This window comes from Dendropsophus ebraccatus, chromosome 3, assembly GCF_027789765.1.
Source record: "Dendropsophus ebraccatus isolate aDenEbr1 chromosome 3, aDenEbr1.pat, whole genome shotgun sequence".
Taxonomy (NCBI): Eukaryota; Metazoa; Chordata; class Amphibia; order Anura; family Hylidae; genus Dendropsophus; species Dendropsophus ebraccatus.
Genome location: NC_091456.1, coordinates 87,720,652 through 87,740,930, shown reverse-complemented (window position 1 = coordinate 87,740,930; position 20,279 = coordinate 87,720,652). Strand labels below are relative to the sequence as shown.

Genomic DNA, 20,279 nt, shown 5'->3' with positions numbered 1-20,279 from the left:
GGTCATGGCAACTATGCAATGATTGATGTTATTTTATTGCTATGAAAAGTAAGGATTTTATTAAGTGAGATTTTGTCCCCTGAAACTTGCTGAATTATTGTTTGGTTTAAGCTATAGTGTCTGTCCATTTTAGCAAAATAATAATAATGATGACAAGGAAAGCTAAATAATGTGAACCAAATTCTGTGTTTGTTTCTTGCATATGTCTTTATAGGGGAACCCTGCGGTTTTTAATGAATAAAGGAGATAAATCTGTTTGCATTTAGCCACCACAAGGGGGAGCGAAGTGCACATGCATAAGTGTTACTGTCATTTCCAAATAATTTGGCACATCATAGAGATAAAAGTTTTAATTGTCAAAAGTTTGAATTGGTTGGGGTCTGGCTTCCATGATCACTAGAAGTGCTTCTCTCACTGCCCCTCTACTTACTTAGGATTCTATAGTCAGCTGAGCTTATTCCTGCTCATTAAAGGATTTGGTGGGGACCCAGACTAAAAACTTGGAAACATAAAAGATAATTTCGTTTTTGTTGCACAGAACAGTTCATCTCACAGTAAAATACCAGGTAAATCATTGATGTAAACTGTTTGGGTTGAATTAAAGCGAATGTAACAGATCTGTATAACCAATCCCTGCTAACAGTAGATGTCCCTAATGATTGGAGAAAGGCCAATGTTATACCCATCCACAAGGAGGGGAGTAGAGAAGAGACCAGTAACTACAGGCCAGTGAGCTTAACATCTGTAGTAGTAAAAATGATGGAAACTTCTAAAAAAAAAAAAAAAAAAGGTAATGGATCACCTAAGAATCAACAATGTGATGGATCCAAACCAGCATGGCGTTACTGAGGGCCGATCATGTCAGACTAATCTCATTGATTTCTTTAAATGTCACAAAAGTGTTGGATGAAGGTGGTGCTGTGGATATCGCCTATCTGGACTTCAGCACAAAGCCTTTGATACAGTTCCCCATAAAGAGCTGATAGAGAAGTTAGAGAAAATTGGACTTAACCCTGGTTAGTTCAGTGGATTTGTGGTTGGCTGAAGGATAGATATCAGAGGGTTGTCATTAATGGTGTATATTCCGAGCAGAGATTAGTTACAAGTGGTGTGCCACAAGGGTCTGTTCTGGGTCCTATTCTTTTTATTATATTTGTAAGTGACATAGGAGAAGCTTTGGAAGGGAAGGTTTGTCTGTTTGCTGATTACACTAAAGTCTGCAATAGGGTTGATATTTCTGTAGGTGTCAGTAATATGGAGAATAATTAAGCTTTGCTAGATAAGTGGTCCAAACAATGGAAAATTGCAGTTCAATGTTTCCAAATGTAAAATAATGCACTTTGGGAGAAGGAATCCTCTATCTGAGTATCACATGGACAGTACTGTGTTGGCAAAGACTTCAGAAGAGAAGGATTTAGGGGTAGTGATTTCTGACAGCCTTAAAATGAGTCACCAGTGCAACCAGGCGGTGGGGAAAGCGAATCGTATGCTGAGCTGTATATATAATGGTATGCTGGGATGTATAGCTAGAAGTATAACCAGTAGGAAGAGGGAGATTGTGTATCTGTATAGATCTGTATAGAGCTCTAGTGAGACCACATCTGGAATACTGTTTCCAGTTCTGGAGACCTCACCTAAAAAATGACATTGATAAAATAGAACGGGTCCAAAGACAGGCTACAAAAATGGTGGAGGGTGTGAGGCATAAAACATATCAGGGAATACTTAGGGATTTTAATCTGTATAGTCTGGAGGAAAGAAGAGAAGGGGGGGGGGGCATGATAAAAACCTTTAAGAGGACACAGAGATTAGTTGGGGGAAAGATCTGAAGCAATGGGAGAAAATATTATTTTACTGAAAGATTAGTAGATACTTGAAACAAACTTTCAGCAGATGTGGTAGGTAAATCTACAATAACAGAATTTAAATATGCCTGGGATAAGCATAATAAGAAGGAAAATACTAAAAGAGCAGACTAGATGGACCCAGTGGTCTTCTTCTGCAGACAATATTCTATGTTTCTATGTAACATCAGGACATTTGCTTTAAATGTAGCATACCAATAGAATGGCGACAGCGCAGTCCTTTTTTTGAACCGCCGCCCAGTTCCTGCGCACAGAGCTGTTCCGTTCCCAGGCACCGACCTGGGCTGAAGCACTGGGGGCGGGCCAGCCCTCCCCCAGTGGAAGAAGCCCCCCGCCTCTCTTTGACGTGGCTCCTTTAGAATCGATGGAGAATCAAAAGCTTGTTAGTGTCCACTTGTAAATCATGAATAAAATGTTTCGGCACTAAAGTGGAGTTGTTGGAGACACAAAACCATCTTGCACTAGATATAAATATTTGCTTAGAATTGCTTTAGGGAAGCTGAAGCAGAAAATGTGGCTCCATATCCAAAAAGCAACATTGTCTTCATATTTCCCCAAATAATGGTTTCTGCTTAGTAAAGCTGCATGACTGCAAAGCTACTCATAACTTTCCTGCAATGTTCTGTAGCCAAAGCACTACAAAGATCTGTAGAGCTGTACAGTTTCTTCTTTTTACATATTTTTATTTTACTTACAAATTTGTTTTACATACAGTCTAGATGATTTTAATATTTCCGCTGAGCAGTTGAGGAGATATATAATTTAGTTATATAGTTAAAAAAAAGTCCTTTGTTGCCCATAGCACCCAATCTGAGGTCAGCTTTCAAAAATAAAGGTCATCCTTGAGGTTCCCACACACCTTACTAGTATAAGGTGTATGGGGCTCTCCCAACAGTTCACTGACAGATTATGTAAAAACACTGCCCGACCCCTTTGTTCTGCAAGAGATAAGCCCCAACCAGAGCTGGACAGAAGAAAAAACTGATAGATGGATGCTTTGTACCTTCTGCCCCTTTAAAAGCCACGCTATTAGCAATAGATGTGTCACATGCAGGCAGGTCTGCTAAATATACAGAGGAGCGGAGAGACAGCCCCTGCCGGGCTGAAGCATTTCCAATACGGCCCAATGTACAGCATCCTGCATCGGAAGCTCTCTGAATAGCTGCTGGGACTGGAGAGTGGTAGAAAGAGAGTGTCACTGCACTCGTGAACTGCGAGTGTCTGCAGCTTCTCCTTGCACTTTAGAGTGTCTTTCAGTCCCATCAATAGCCTATTAGGTTTAGCCAACTCCTTATTCCTAACACTGAAGTAATCTAAAGTGATCAGGTATAGACTACACCACATTGGCGCTAACCAGATGTAGGCTCCTATAAATGACATATTCTTGCTATCTAGTAGCTACATTGCTTTTAGTACAGTATATAAAATATAAGATTTCTTATATTTAATGCATAATTTTATTCTTTCCTATTTGTAATGTGTGATCTTATAGTTGGTGGTTTACATTCTTTTTATCATTCCTGTAGAAAAAAAAGAGAAGGACCTTGAGGAATTGGAAGAAAAAGAAGAGGGCAGCCTGAAAATGACTGTAAGTCAAGATTACAATAAGTATCCATCATTGTGTAAATGAAAGTTATTTATCAGTTTTCTCAAAATAAGTGTTATAAATGTGCTATAAATGGAAGCTTTGTGTTTGTGAAGATTGCACATGAATGTATGTTTTATGTACATACTTAAGTATCTTATTGTGGCTTCTCTGTTCAGACCCTTGGGAGCACAGAGTTACTTGTGGGTGTATGCAAAAAGGACCATAATGAAAATAATGGAACTAAAACCCACCATAAGATGGCGGGCAAATCTACATATGTTTTACTGTGCTATGGTGAAGCTAAAAGGGTATTCTGGGATTCTAAAAAAAAAAAAAAATATGGTCGGGGAGGTGGTAAACAAACAAACAAAAAAAATATATATACTTGCCTTCACCATTCCCCAGCCACTATCCCCAGCTCCAGTCCAGAACTTCTTGTGTTTAGATTTGGGACTTTCTCTTGCCATTTGCCCAATCAGTGGCCACAGTGGTGTCCTGCCTCAGCCACCCTAACACAGGAAGTGCTGTGCATTGCAGCAGTGTTGGTAAGTATAGGTATTTTTGATTACTACCTCCCTTTGAATAAAAAAATATTCAGAATGCCCCTTTCAAAACCTAAAAACAGAGCAATGTGCAGTGTTCCTGGCACTGTCAGTGGTGTGCGTCTCCCAGCCCCGTTGTCAGGACTGTGGCCTGGCGCTCCTAGGTTCAGACTGTGCGGCGAGAAGCCACTGAGTTGGTGCAGTTCTATAACACTGTCTGAACTCAGGTTTATTTTAGGTTTGTTCAGCCCCATCCGACTTGCTTGTTGTGCCTTGGCAGCTTCAGGGTTAACGTGCTGCTGGCAGGTGAGCTGTGTGGAGGATCAGGGGCAGGTCCTATCAGCTGCTGGACTGAATCCCTGATCCTGCATAAATTGTAGGTAAGCCTAGCAGACAGACGCTGGCTATTAGAGTTCTTTGCTAGGCTAGCTTGCTGTGACCTGTGGTACTCTTACCTTTTGCTCGTATTCTGACTTTCCAGTTTTGCCGCCTGCCTTGACCATATTGCCTGACCCTTGACTATCCGACTGCCTCTGTTTTTTGTACCTTTGTTGCCCGCCATTACTGACCCGGACTGTTCACCACACCTTATTGTGTTTGTTTGCCCGTCTGTGTTCTGTGTTCCACTTACATCAGTGCAGTGACTGCCTTCGTGGTTGTCCACAGCTGCCTAGGGCTGACTGAGGCAAGTAGGCAGGGACAGGGGGTGGGAACAGCCAGGGCTCACTGTCTGTCTATATCTGTCTGACTGCCCTTGCCATACCTGGTGCTAACACCCGTGCACTATTATAACTGACATGATATGATAAATTGCTGTGACATGATTAAACCCCAACCCATATAATAGTCAATCCCCACCAAATCTCCCCTCACATTAGCCAGCCCTCCCAATAGTGCCCAAATAGTAGCCAGCCCCCAAGTGTCCTATATAGTAGCCAGCCCTCCCCAATAGTCTCTTATATAGTAGCCAGCCCTCCTTCATAGTCTTATATAGTAGCCAGCCCTCCACAATAGTCTTATATAGTAGCCAGTCCTCCCCCATAGTCTCATATAGTAGCCAGCCCTCCCTCATAGTATCTTAATTAGTAGCCAGCCCTCCCCAGCAGTCCCATATAGTAGCCAGCCCTCCCCAATAGTCTCTTATATAGTAGCCAGCCCTTCCCCATAGTCTCTTATATAGTAGCCATGGTGGGCCAGATGTAGTTAAAACTCTGAATTGCCTGGCAGGCCAAAATCAAAATGCCACTGCGGGCCAGAGTTTGACATGACTGTTTTAGATGATGATTTGTTCATTTGTATTAAAGGGGTTGTGCAGACTTAGCCACTTTCTTCCAGAAACAGCTCCTTACTTGTCCTCAGTTTGGGTGTGGTTTTGCAGCTCAATTCCACTAAACGAAATGGACTTGAATTGTAATATAACACACAACCTGAGGACAGGGGGTGCTGTTTTTGCAATTTCTTTTTATCCCGGGTAAAGGTGAATTGTGTGCGCGACTACTGAGATTACCGGAAGCTTCAGAAGCCAAATCTATGAAACCTGCTAATTGCAGATTTAGGCAACCCCCCTAAATCTGAAGTACTGTACCACACACACAGTACCAATGTCCACTATAGGAGTGCACACTACACGCAAGCATGCAAAGCTTCATTGAATTTGGACTAACAGATCCCAGAACAATATACTTTCAAAAATAAAGGAAGCAGCTAAATTTCTGCTTCTTCATCGTGAAATAATAATTCTGAAATATTTTTTCTTATATCTCTGTGTTGTGAGGTTTATCTATATGCTTACTAGAGATTTATCTCTAAATAACAATCTGGGTGTCCTTAAATTTTCTATCCAATCAAAGCTGGCTGTGTTTAGGAACACGCCCCTAACTGGTAACACCCACTTGACAATATAGCTATACATTTCTAGTAGTAAGAATAACTGAGCACACAGAGCTATATGAGAAGATGTTTCAGAATTATTATTCCATTAGCAATGTATTTGCTAAAACAGACGGGTGGTGACCGTTCCTCCTTAAGAGGTTAACATCATGCAACAAAGCAGCAGACTGAATGTTAACAGCCCTTGTTTTGCTCTTCTCTTTTTAATAGTTGTCTGTGAAATAATAGCTGCACAATGCAGCAATGCTTCTACTGGCAAGCCTCTTGTAATGTGAGCAGCCTTGGATCTTGTCCCACTGTGTACATCCACTCCTTCTAGTTTGGATCACACAGCTTGATTGCACTGGAATGAGTGCGAAACCTCTAGCCAGCCCATTCATTTATTTATTTATTAGTCAGTAAGAGCGGCAGGGAGCTAGTCAAGAGAAAGGGAAGCTCAATGTCATAGCAGTCACCGTGCTGCTACTGCTGCATATGCCCACACACTGTCCAGAGCAGCATCCACACCCACTGATGATGGGCAGCAACTAAATAACTGGGGCCGGAGGAGTTGCAACAACATTAAGTGGAGGGCTGCCTGCTGCAGTTCTTGAGTTGTTTTCCCACTGAAACAGGAAATCCTGATCATGTTTTAAGAGACACCAAGGGATACAGGACATCTCTTTGGAGCGGACATAAACGTCAAGGACCAAGGTACAGTACTTTTAGCAGAATGCAGCAATCATCTTGCAGTATCTGCAGCTTCTTGTACCAAAACTAGACTGCTGAGGTCAGGTAGGTTCCAGATGCAATGACACTAGAGGACAGTGGGGGGTTCCAGCCTAAAATAAGATGTTACCGTTGTTATAATATACACATTTATACAGATATTTAAGGTGATTTTATGGTAAACATTTAACCCTTTAAGTGGCACGGAAGGTGTAAAATCTATTTCAAACTTATTTAGAGTTTCTCTTAGGGACTTTATTATTAAGTCCAAAGTCTAAGTTATGGCTTACGGAAATTTTATGGAAATTTTTAGAGACAAATAATACTTGTATCTTTGGTAATGTGGATTTTATTTGTTCTGGCGTTGAGTTTGGCTGTACTATGATAGCCGGCTGCAGAGTCTAGCAGTGTCATGTCTCGGATGCTGAGTGGAGGATGCTTATAATGCTCTCCTGTCTCCGAAGGAAATATACGTTCACATTGCAAGTCTACAGAGGGTGATTGAAGGACATATTTTTAGAAACTGCATAGTTATTGCAGCTTCTGCCGAGAAAGAGCCAGTAATCCATTCTTGTATTAGTGTCTCACACTTGACAACCCATTGGGCTTCGTAATGTAATGATGTGCGTACAACAGAAACAAAAAGATGTTAACCCTTCAAGAGCTGGAAATGATTAAGCTTGGGTAAAGTGCTTGTAAAAGGATAGTTAAAAAAATAAATTATTAGATCAAAATGCTTCGGGAGCTTAAAAAAGCATTGTGTCTTTACAGTATTCTTAGCTTATGACACTTCTAGGGACGTATATTTGCTTGTCTTTGGATTTACTAATGATTCTGACTTTGCATAGACATGTAGACGTTAATATTAGAGGCTGTTGGTTTACTTTGGACAAGTATAAAGGTAGCATGTCTTCAAATATACAGTATCTTGCTTGGACTTTGTTATGTTTTTGTATTTTTAAGTGTTATCATTCTAGGTCTACCATGAAGTAAGTTCAAAACTTCAAATCTTGAGGTCTGTAGAAGTTTAGATCATGATTCAATGATCATACTGTCTTCATACTTGTATTTCCCATCATATACTGCTGCCTTATTTCCAAGATGACTAATGGAGTGTTCAGCCACATTCCTGAACCATCAGCCCCTTGGGGTTTAGGTTGACCACCACTTGGCAGTAAGTTGATGTCTCACTGTTTTGACAAAGTAGTCTCATGCAAGGAGCAACAATCAACTAGACTTTGGATATTATACACGTTAGCAGCATATAAAGTTAAAGAGGTGGTCTCAGAATGACAACCCCTCTCCGTATTAGGGCAAATAAAGAGTCCTTATCTAGGTGTCAGGAGAGTGGCTTCCATTCTGGTGGACATGCTGCATCTAAATATTACATTGGTTGGCCATTTATTTAAATGACTGGCATGTATTTCTATACCTTCATGGCAATGGTTGCTACAGGGAACATGCACTGCCTAAGGAGGTTCCCCCAGCAATAAGAGCTAATGAGGGATACATACACAGCTTTATTTGTGAAAGATCTGTCTAATAAAAATCAGATCTTCTGAACAATGTGAAGTCTGGTCAAGCTCCTTGCACCTTGATGTGTACTCCCTTTTGCACAAGGATTAACTGCTGTGTGTTCTCCTTGGCAGTATGATGGACCTTCTCCTAATGTGGGGTGCCACATGAAGCCAAGGATTATCATGGCAGACATTGAGTTTAGTATTCCAATGATAATGCCAAGCCTACACAATAATATGACCAACTAAAGTTTATTGATACTGCTTTCTGTTTTTTGTTAGGTGGATTAAAAAACAAGGACCAGTGATCTGATCGCTCATATCATACACTGTATTACTACTGTAGTGCAGTGTATTGTGCAATTTATACTGCTATGCCTTCAGCATGGCTGTATACTGGCACATACTGAGGCATAGATAAGTCTTTGCCTCAGGTGGGGCTCTGCTCAAACTGAAGGGGGGGATGTACTGGGAAGGTCTCTTCCCTCTATCCATCCCGCTCTTACTGTACTTCTGTATAATTCCAGTTTATTTCTAAAGATGTTTTACAGCAACCATTTACTATAGGGGCAGCAGCACAGGGAACTCTCTTCTATAGGGGGCTGCACAGGGTTATTCCAGAGGGGGCCAACTTCTTGTCACTCTAGGGTCCCATAGGGGAGTGGGGGTCTTTAGGGATAGCTCAGGTTAATACACATAAATGGAACTGGAATTATACGGTTTGTAGAGTTCAATGGGTATCCTGTGTCAGAATTTGCAATATTTGAAGCCCATTGTGTTGTAACAGGAAATAGCACAGATGTTTCATTAGAAAATTCCTGAAATATCTTGAGATACATTATTACACATAGTAGCAAATACTAAAATGTTTTCAGCAATATCTTGTGTGTGGGCATGCCTTCTATTACAAAGTTGCCTTATTTTGCATGAAGCCTGAATCTTTGATGGCAGTAATGTAAACTTGACTTACTGAAGAGGAAATTGCTATTTTCCCTTGGAAAATGTTCCCACGCAAATTTTTGTACAGTGGGAACCAGGGGGCAATTAACATCATTCTCTAAACTTATGTTAATGAAACACAGAATTTTGGTGGGAAATAAGACATATCTCTCAGGACTGGAAATCTTATCCTGTGCTCTATTCCAATGTCAATTTATGTCCATCACTTCTAGAATTTGGTTATTCACACAAAACAAATCTTCTTACACAATCATCGCCTATAATGATGCACACTATTATTAAATTAGACAATAAGGGAAGGTTCCCTGTGATAGCATTCCTATACACAGAGAGAGTTATCTGACAGATTTTTGAAGCAGAAGCCAGGAACAGACTATAAAAGAGAACAGATCATAAGGAAAGACTGAGATTTCTCATAATTTTAAATCCATTCCTGGCTTTGGCTTCAAAAATCTGTCAGATAAATCTGTTCCAGCAGGTGTAGATTTTTAGAATAATTTACGCCTGTGAGCGGGGGATATGACTGGCATACACCATGGAGCAAATCTGCCTTTTTTTCTGTGTTTAGACTCCAAAGTCTAAACACCCGGGGTGGGGGGACATTTAGTAAGACACTAGTCCTAAATAAAGCCCTGATCTCTTTCTATACTTCTATTGGCCTGTGAAATCCTTGTACAGGAAGGGGTTGTGCTTATATAGACCAACTTAGGACAGTATACAAGAAATGTTACAAAATTAAAAACCATATACAACAATCATGGAAGGGATCAATAATCCTTGGGTTTATTTAAGTCTCTAGGACCTATGGCCTTCAACCTGCTTATCCATGTAGTCTCTCTTTGTAGCAGACATTGACGATCTCCTCCTCTTTGGGGTAGTTGCACTCTTTCTAAGCACAGAAAACATAACACTAGTTAAGCCCCTATTCCACGGGTCGTTTAAAGGAGCAATATCGTTCGTATTCGGACGATATCGGCCGCTACGAACGATATTCGTCCCGTGGAATAGAGTGCAACGATCAGCCGACATCGTTCATGTCGGCTGATCGTTGCAGTCGCTTGTTTTTCAACATGTTGAAAAACAAGCGACTGATATAGCAGCGATCTGCTGCCGTCGCTCCGTTGAAAAGGAGCATCGGCAGCAGACGCTGCTATATCCTATGGGCTGCCCGGACGATCAGCGATCCCCCGGGCAGCCCCCCTGCAGCTCCCCGCCGCCCCCTCCCGCACTCACCCGCTCGCTGCAGCCGCGTTGAATAGCGGAGGCAGCGAGCGGGGAATGAGGAGCAAACGAGCGCTAATAGCGCTCGTTTGCTCCTCCAAACGACTCGTAGAATTGGGGCATTAGTGTCTAAGGGCCCATTTACACAGAAAGATTATCTGACAGATTATCTGCCAAAGATTTGAAGCCAAAACCAGGAGCAGACTATAAACAGAGATCAGGTCATACAGGAAAGCCTGAGATTTCTCCTCCTTTCAAATCCAGTCCTGGCCTTGGCTTCAAATCTTTGGCAGATAATCTGTCTGATAAGTCTAAATTTAGATGTTGACCCGTCTCTATGGAGAAAAGTCAAATACCCAGGATGGATGGTTATTAATTGATAGCTAGAGCTGTAACCTGCAGTATTACCAACTCGGCACTTATAAATCACGGACACAGATAAAACATTGTATCATGATTATAAGCCTGGATAAATGGCCCAAGTTTTATTATGGTAATCACATTTTATAGACAGAATATGGGGCGGTACTACTCATTCATATGAAATATGTAACATCCAATACAGGCGGGGTTCCAAGTCACAAGACACATACATGTCACACTCTGGTAGGCCAGTCCATAAATGGTCAGTAGCATCCTGTACTGCGCAGTCAAGGTAACACAATGTTTTATTATTCAAAAATTGTTTATAGATAAGTGTCTCTCCTTCGTTCCTTGGGTACTGTGACTATAAATGATAACTTTCCAGGAGCTGTTCTCATTGACGTGCTTCCAGCATTCCTCTTCTTCATCCAGAACATCTCTCTATCACCCTCTGATCACGCTCTGATCATCTCCTGTCTCTTCAGAGGGCAGTATATATAGGTGTAGTCACATAGGTACGGTGCAAGTAGGTAAAATCCCAATACGTGGCCTTATCACTGTCAGATAATCTTTCTGTGTAAAAGGGCCCTAAGGCGTGCACCTCTCTCACATGGGAAATCAATGGGCACACCCTTTCCAAACCTGACTGAGTAGCAATGCTCCATGTACCTAGTGCACAGGAGCATTTTGTCTTGCTGACATAAAACAGTCCACAAGGACAAGTAATGGCATAAATGACAAAAGTGCTTTTACAATCTACACCTTTTGTTACCAATAATGGGGCTCTGCATTAACCAATTACTGTCTTTTTTGTATTTTGATAAATTCTTCTTTTTATTCTTGAGAATGTCGCCCAATGTATTGTTTTAATATGGGTAATTAATGGTTTATCTATGATGATTGCAGCTAAAATTTTTAGTATCAAAAAATAAAAAGTATTGTTTTGTCCCTGCACTTACTACTGCATCAAGGCTTCACTTCTTGGATAACATGGTGATGTCACGACCCGACTCCCAGAGCTGTGCGGGCTGTGGCTGCTGGAGAGGATGATGGCAGAGGGATGCTCAGTGTCCCTTCAGTGCCCTGTGTCCCTCAGTGCCCCTCTGCCATCATCCTCTCCAGCAGCCACAGCCCACACAGCTCTGGGAGTCAGGTCGTGACATCACCATGTTATCCAGGAAGTGAAGCCTTGATACAGTAGTAAGTGCAAGGAAAAAAAGCTCTTTATGTGCATTTCCCATAATAAGTGTATATTGGTGATCTGTATAACTTTTGGGAGACAATACAATACTTTCATAAAGATTTTTGCCAGACGTCTCCTTTAAGATCTCTGTCGCTCTCTATATAATGCCAGTATTTCCTGATAAAGCTTTAATGTAAGTGTTCATAGCTTTTACTAAGTCCCACAAACTGTTTCTGTATTAAAAACAACAACCAGAATCACGGGGCTCCTAAAATTGATGGAGATCCTGGCAGCTAGTAGAGGTTTACTGACTGAAAAAATCACATCCATGTAATAAAGGAGAAGTCCGGACGGGGGTGGGGGGTAACAGCTGGCATTTACCCCACTCAGCCAGTCAGTGACTGCAGTGGTGTCCCGCCCCAGTCACTGTCTGGCTGAGCGGGGCAACTATCAGCCGGGTCATGACGTAGCTGCAGGGAAGCTAGGAAGACTGCAAGCTGGGGTCCAGGAGCAGTACGCGGCACTGGGTGGGCACCAGGACAGTTAACTATACCTTCTTTATTATGTTCCTCCACCCAGGCCCAAAATAATCCCATTGATGATAGTATGTACATTGGCTAGGAGTGAGCCAGGCTTCTAGCTGACCTGGAGCCTCCTCCAGTGTTAATAGCACTGTAGGGGGTACATCACCCCTTGCTGCTTTTGGTGTCATAAAATGTTTTGTGACATACAGATAAGAAAGAAGGATTAAGAGAGGCAGACCAAAGTATACAGCTATATGTTGCGTGTGCCAACATTCCTCCTGTCATTCTATATGCTTCATTCAGACCCTTCTCTTATCTGCTCTTGGTGTCATAAAACATTTTGTGACACAAGGAGAAGAGGGGCGACTGATGAAGGTGTTAGACAGGACTGAAAAAACAGCAACTCACATTGCTGCTGTGCTGTCAGTGTGGAGCATGGAGCGTACACCACCATGCGCAGGGCAGCAGAGGTGAGGGGCACTTCTGGGCACTCTATTCTAATACACTTATCTCCTGTCAGTCTGAGCTGCCAGTCTGTATGTTCCCACTCCCTGAGGTTCAGAGATAGCTATGTAGAAGCCATGGTGTTTTGCTGCAAGCTTTGCCACCACTAGGCTGCCACCACCATTAGGGTATATTTACAGTTCATGTTGGGGATCTTACCACTGGTTTTGCTAAAATTTTCAAAAAACCATACTGTTTTACTGCGAGTTTGTGACACATGTGGCAAAACCTGCACTATTACTTATCACATTGAAACATGTGATTCTAGGGTCAGCAGCTGTAGAGAAAAACCTGCCTATGATCCTTTGTTCCTTGTGGTATTTGAAGTGTAACTTCATTCCAGCTTTATGCACAGATGTAAACAATTTATGGCATATCCTTTTCCTGAGACCTATAATCAGATTGTTCCCGTTTAAAATATAATTCATTCCCAACAGATAAAATCATATCCTGTGGTGGACATACATGAAATAGAACTTGTTACAATAAGTCCCTAAACTAACACATTCCGGGGAGTAGTTGCAAAGTATTTGTCAGAGCGCATGGCAGGCTATCTGTCAAGGTTCCAGATTTTGGAGGAAATTCCACCCTCCCACTTCCCAGCAAAACACCAGCTCTCATCTGCAACATCACTTAGGAATTCTCACATAGCCTATGCGGACATCTGTTTCTACAGTACTGTATATCAGCTGTGGGGACAGTTCAAAGGCAGTCAGAATGAAAGCAGTTGATCTACACGTTATTCTTGGAGGTTTTTAATCATTAATTAAAGGGAAAAAAACTGGCTTTGGAGTAAGCAGCTAGATTTTTCTAACCATATACAACTCCTAACTTTTAAACTTCTGTCCTATACCACCCCTCCAACCACAATCGGCTAACAGTCTGACCGACTTATAGTATCTTCTTTTCACCATCTTACACATGACTGAAGTCTGAGCTTACTGGTCCTATCCATTTGTCACATGACACCTGCAATTGACAAATGATTAGCATCCACATTATACCATTTTTTTTAGAGGATTATACCCTTCTTAGAGGATTTCCTTCAAGATTGATAGTTATCTCCCATACACAGGATAGGGGAAACTAGCTGATTGGTGGGGGTCTAAGTATCAGCTAGTTTCCAGTGCTTTCCCCTATCCTGTTTATGGGGAATAGCTTTTAATCTTGGCATAACCCCTTAATATTCTGGTATGTGACTGTTACATGTAAATTGCGTGTATATGCAACTGTGTACTTCCCGGCCTTTTCCGTTCTACAATACATCTGTGTGTGTACTCCCAACATTAGGCCAGATTAGGTCACATGTCAACATTAAAGATTTGTGTTGTATGGATTTGTTATTTGGTATCTGCAACCTGCTATGTTCCTTACTGGACCTCTGCATGTCTTCAATTCTGTATATGCACATAGGGAGGTTTTTATCTAATTTATGCACCACATACTACCCTACAGGGTCCCTGCACAATAGCTTGTTCCCTTTGATATCTTACCAGTGTAATCTGCCATAGTGGGTTTTTTTTCTTAATAGACAGAGATCCACTTCCAAGCATAGGATAGGCAAGCAGGCACTGTTATGTTTTCACTTTAAGGTATGTTTTGAGGTATATTAACAATGTGTTAAAGATTTGTCATGCACATTTGAAGTATTTTAGAAAAAGCAGTGACAATGACCTTTGGGGTCTTTGCAAAGGAAACAGCCATGTAGGTTTATGATGACATGGTAGCTTCCTATCTAGCTTGGCAAGTTAGGCCTGGAAAGCTTCCACTTTCACTGTATAACATAAGGAAACAAAGGGAGCAAAACAGTAATAATCTTACAGGATTCCCTAAGGTGCAAGGTGCAGAAATCAGAAAAGTAATCCCAAATATATACACCAAGAGTAGGGAAACCAGAAGACTTTGTTGCAACAGTTTACAGTATTGTATCTAATGCTCATAGCTGACAGCTGCATTCAAATGCTTAAAAATCCCAATACATAGTGGTCTAGTGATTGGATCCTTCCCCCCGTGATGCAATCGCAGAGGGGCGATCCATGCTTCTGTCAGGGCCACAATGATGCTGATCCTGGCTTGGTGCTCCATTGCAATGGGCTCCAGCAGCCCATTGTAATCAAGCACTGAACTGATGGATCAATCAATCTTGTGTACGTATACTGCATTGATCTCTATGAAAGATTAGTGCTATGTTTATAGAAGTCCCCTAGAGGGACTTCAAATTACTGTTTGTGTGTGTGTGTGTGTGTGTGTGTGTGTGTGTAAAAAAAAGTTTTCTTCATGAATAAAAAATCATATCCTACAGTAAAAGTTTAAATCACCCCCTTTTTCCATTTATAAACAAATAAATAAATAAAAATATTTGGTACCCAAACTATTAAATTATCACAATCCTGATTTCACATGGCGTAAGCACAAAGAAATGCCAAAGTGTAAAATTGATTTTTGGTCACATCAAATCTAGAAAAGTTGTAATAAGAAGTGCTCATAAAGTTGCATACATGCAAGCAAGCTACCGATAAAAAGTACAGATCATGGTGCAAAAAATTACCGATCTGGTAGATCACACATGTAGATTCATCATTAGCATAATGTACAGATGTAAATGTACATGTAAGATGCTCTTTGCTTGAGACCTGTAGTCAGGGGCGGTCTTGGCATTTCTGGGGCCCCAAGCAAAGTCATGTCTGGGGCCCCCCCATGCCCCCCCCTCCCAGTAGTCCTCTTATAACCCTCCTACCACCATACAGAGATTACATATCACCTCAAAACTGCTCTGAACAAAACCGGAAGATATTACCAATGATGCCATAACATAATACTGCCACACCATGACCCCTATCACTACAGACCCTATAGCAGAGTGCAGTTACATCCAGTGACTTACAGGAGGTGTCTTCTCTGATCAGCGTCTTTTACTTTTTTTTCTTTCTCTCTCCATCCAGCCTGGGCCACCTTGAAGTCTTCTCCAGGCTGGGAATCTTCCCTCCAGAATCTGCCAGAGAAATATTTTAGGCTCCAACACATCCAGTAGTTAGGTCCCCTCTACGTCTATATAGTAGTTACGCCCCTCTGTGCCCCCACAGATTAAAGGTGTCCCTGTGCCCCCACTTAATAATTAGGTATGTCCTGTGCCCCAGTATAGTAGTAAGGCATATAGGCACTTCTGTGCAGTCCCAATGTAATAAAGACCGCTGTGTGCTGCCCCCAGTTATATAGACGCCTTGTGCGCTGCCGAGAGTAGTAAATACCACTTGTGTGCTGCCCCCAGTAGAATATACCTCTTGTGTGCTGTCCCTAGTGGTATATAGATCCCCCTGTGTGCTCCCCCAGTTATACATAGACCTGTGTGATCCCCCAGTTATACATAGCCCCCCCCTGTGTGCTCCCCAGTATACTATATAGACCCCCTGTGTGCTCCCCCAGTATACTATATAGACCCCCTGTGTGCTACTCCCAGTCGTATATACCTCGTGTGCTCCCCCCAGTTGTATATACCCCCTGTGTGCTGCCCCCAGTTGTATATACCCCCTGTGTTCTCCACCCAGTTGTATATACCCTCTGTGTGCTCCCCCACTTGTATATAGCTTCCCTGTGAGCTCCCCCACTTGTATGTAGCCCCCCCCTGTGTGCTCCCCCCTTAAATAGCCCCCCTGTGAGCTCCCCCACTTGTATATAGCCCCCTGTGAGCTCCCCCACTTGTATATAGCCCCCTGTGAGCTCCCCCACTTGTATATAGCCCCCTGTGAGCTTCCCCACTTGTATATAGCCCCCTGTGGGCTCCCATTTATATAGCCCCCCTGTGCGCTCCCCCACTTGTATAGAGCCCCCCCTGTGTGCTCCCCCCTTTATATAGACCCCCACTGTGTGCTCCACCCATTTATATAGACCCCCTGCGCGCTCCCCCATTTATATAGCCCCCCTGTGCGCTCCCCCCGTTTATATAGCCCCCGTGCGCTCCCTCACTTGTATAGAGCCCCCTTGTGTGCTCCCCTGTTTATATAGCCCCCCTGCATGCTCCCCCGTTTATATAGACCCCCACTGTGTGCGCTCCCCCGTTTATATAGACCCCCACTGTGAGCGCTCCCCCCCTTTATATAGCACCCCTGTGCACTCCCCCCGTTTATATAGCCCCCCCTGTGTGCTCTACCTCCTATATAGTATAAAAAAAATAAAAACATTTTTACTCACCTGGGTCCAGCGTCTCCTCTTCTCGTCTCTTCCCTCTTGTGTCGCCGCGGGAAGTGTTTCCCCTGCGGTCACAAGAGGCCGCTCTCCCGTTGTCATGGCACCGGCGCTCCAGTGACGCCTCGAACGCCGGCACCAGAGAGACAGAGCAGCCTCTTGTGACTGCAGGGGAAACACTTCCTGCGGCCACAAGAGTGACTGACAGGGAGGGAGCCAATGGCTCCTGCCCTGTCAGTGCCGCTGCTGCCTGTAACTATGTGCGATCGTTACGAGCGCACATAGTTATCTGCAGCGGTCTTGGGCACCAGAGCGGGGCCCCCCTGGATGTCGGGGGCCCCACGCAATTGCGTGGTATGCGTGGTGCCCAAGACCGCTACTGCCTGTAGTTTATGAAATCTACCTATTGACAGAAAAAGGTATTTGAATGTAAAAAATATGCCCCTTCTGTCAAATTGCAGATGTATCAGGATTTAAGGAGTAAACAACAGCAGTTGTTTGTTAGTTTGGTGTAATGTGTTCCATAGATGGTATTGAGCGCTATGTATAGTATAACACATGCAGTGAGAGAACCTTCGGAATAATTTTTAGAGAATACATCTAAATCTAGCATAGTGCACGTCTAATAAAGCGTAATTACATTTCCGATATATTTATATATGTATATCAGATTAGGTAAACTAGAGTATGGACATCTCTAGCTATAAGCAAGTTTTAATCTACAAGGTGTATTTGAAAGGTGTACAAGGTGGATTTGAAAGCAAAAACACACTTTAAACATTAATGTACTGTAAAATAGCACATAAATGTATTATACAATTTACACTAGAACACAAATGTATGGTAAGAAAAAAAGATGGAAGACGGCTCCAGACACCCAACAAACCCTATGATATCAGTGATTACTATGTAAAATTATTGTACGGAATTAAAGAGCTTCCATATTACTTCCTGTAAATTATGAGCACAAATAAGAATATATATCAGTGTGAATTTTGGTGGCACAAAAAGGCATGCACTTGTTACAGCTCTACTAAGGCTCCAGTTGAGACATCTGTGGCAAGCTTCTTTAGATCCCTTTTACCGATCTATTGCTTAAAGTGAGAAGAGCACCAAATGTCATGAGGCCCTTGGGTATATTTACTGGGATCTGATTTGCTGAAAAAAACATTCTGTCTCATTCATGGGAATGGAGTTTGCTGAAAGCCATGCACATGCTGCAGAAACAACCCAATAAAGATGTATGGAACAGATTATTTCTGTAAAATATCTCACATATGAAGATGCCCTAATTGGAAATAAAATTGAGATTTTAGATGAAAATGTCACACTTTATTGACTGTTGATATCGGCTTATACTGAATGATGTATTTTACAAGAACCAGCTAAAAAATGAGCTTTTTATACCATATTTAATGCAATTTTAGGCCACGTTCACACAACATACTTTTTTACCGGCCGTGATTAATTCAAAAGATACTTTGCATTGAACATGAATGGAATCCCGGCCGCAGTGTACACATAGTATACACATAGTATACACTTTGCAGCGTGCAGCAAGGAGAGAGGTAATGTATATACAGACAGCAGGGGAGCCAAGTGGAAGGGGTTAAAGGGGGGTTAAGCGGGGCGGCTGCCCTTTCAGACTGCTGCGAGTATGTAGTCCCAGGGGCCTGCCAGGACCTTGACTCTTAGCAGATCTTGCTGCTAAACTCACAGCGAGATTTCGGCTGCTAGTCGATACGTTTGCTGCTGGCAAAACAAACATTAGTAAATCAGCTCCATTGTTTTAAAGGGGTACTCCAGCGAAAATCTTTTTATTTCAAATCAGCTTGTTTCAGAAAGTTATGTAAATTTGTAATTTACTTCTATTTAAAAATCACAAGTCTTCCAGTACTAAACAGCTGCTGTATGTCCTGCAGGAAATGTTGGTTTCTTTTCTGTCTGACACAGTGCTCTCTGCTGACATCTCTGTCCATGACAGGAACTGTCCAGAGCAGGAAAGGTTTTCTATGGGGATTTGCTGCTGCTCTGGACAGTTCCTGTCAGCAGGGAGCACTGTGTAGGAAAATACTGGGCAGGTAAAGCTCCTGAATAGTTATTACCTGCCTAGCCTTTGACATGCTTGTTGTTAATGTTGGCATGACACGATATATACTCTCCATTTGCCTTTTTAAATATAACCCTCACCTCAGTTTTGTAAAAGAACAGACATTAAACAGAATAAGCTGATATCTGGCCAACATAAATGAATATGACTACCGCTTGGGAAAGAGTGCTATGCTGTTTTCTGTTGTATCCTGAGTGTAAAAGAATGATTGGCCAGAGTCTGTGGTAAACAGCTTAACAGATGTGGCCTGTCATTTGAAACTGAAGGAAGACAGGAAGATTTTAAAAATAAAATAAATACGGGAAGTCTGTAAAGGTGTAAAGTCAATGTGAATATATTTAAAGGGGCAATAAGGCTAAAATCTGCCATATGTAAAAATGTGGCTGGAAAGGTTCACAAAGCTGTATGAGAATCTGGAGGTCCATTTTGCATAATATTATAATATAGGCACGGGATTTACTAGACTTCCCATAACAAATTGTGCAGACTGGGGGAATTTCCAGTCCAAGGCACAGGCTGGCATTTTTTATACTGTATATCTAGATCAGTTGTGAAAGTGAAACTTTACTTCTCAAATTCTTAAATTCAAAGAACTTCCCTTTACTGCTCAAACAACTGCAGATGAATTTCCTACTGGAATTCCCCATCTTCAAGCAAACTCTCCCTATTATTTTAACTAATCTCACAGATGGGTTTACAGTTTCACTTCAGTTCAACTCATCTTATTTCCAGTAGAAGTGTTGTAATGCAGAAAAATGGTCGTTTCAAATAGATCATCTACTAAACGGCATGGAATGCCTTATGGATTAGATTTTAGCTTCATGGCTGAAGTATATGTACAGTCATACCTCTGTCCTTGAACTTAATCTGTTCTGGAGGGCTGTTCCAGAACCGAGCAGAGTTTTTCCAGGAAATCACATAAATACATTTAATTTTTTTTACACTCCATGGGTCAGGTGCAGAGAACCTGGCCTGCAAAAAGTAAAGAGTTAAAAGGGAACTATCAGCAGGTTAGACGGATATAACCTGCTCATAGCCCCCTACAGTGCCCGGGACACTGAGGAGGAAGGTGTATGTCTTACCTTCTTCCTCAGCACCAGTCCTGCACTGTCAGTCGGTTTA

The 20,279-nt window shown here is 42.1% G+C and overlaps 1 protein-coding gene across 5 annotated transcripts in view; it reads left to right on the top strand.

The window, feature by feature from the left end:
* PALM2AKAP2 (PALM2 and AKAP2 fusion) overlaps positions 1-20,279 on the top strand; it is a 249,477-nt gene that overhangs the window by 140,746 nt on the left and 88,452 nt on the right. For 4 of the 5 annotated variants that reach the window (XM_069962178.1, XM_069962177.1, XM_069962180.1 and 1 more), the window contains one exon: positions 3,392-3,453. In XM_069962178.1, coding sequence (XP_069818279.1) covers positions 3,392-3,453 — 62 coding nt within the window. Of the gene's footprint in view, positions 1-3,391; positions 3,454-6,307; positions 6,579-20,279 lie in introns of those variants that run through there. The other variant, XM_069962182.1, reaches the window with a different exon arrangement.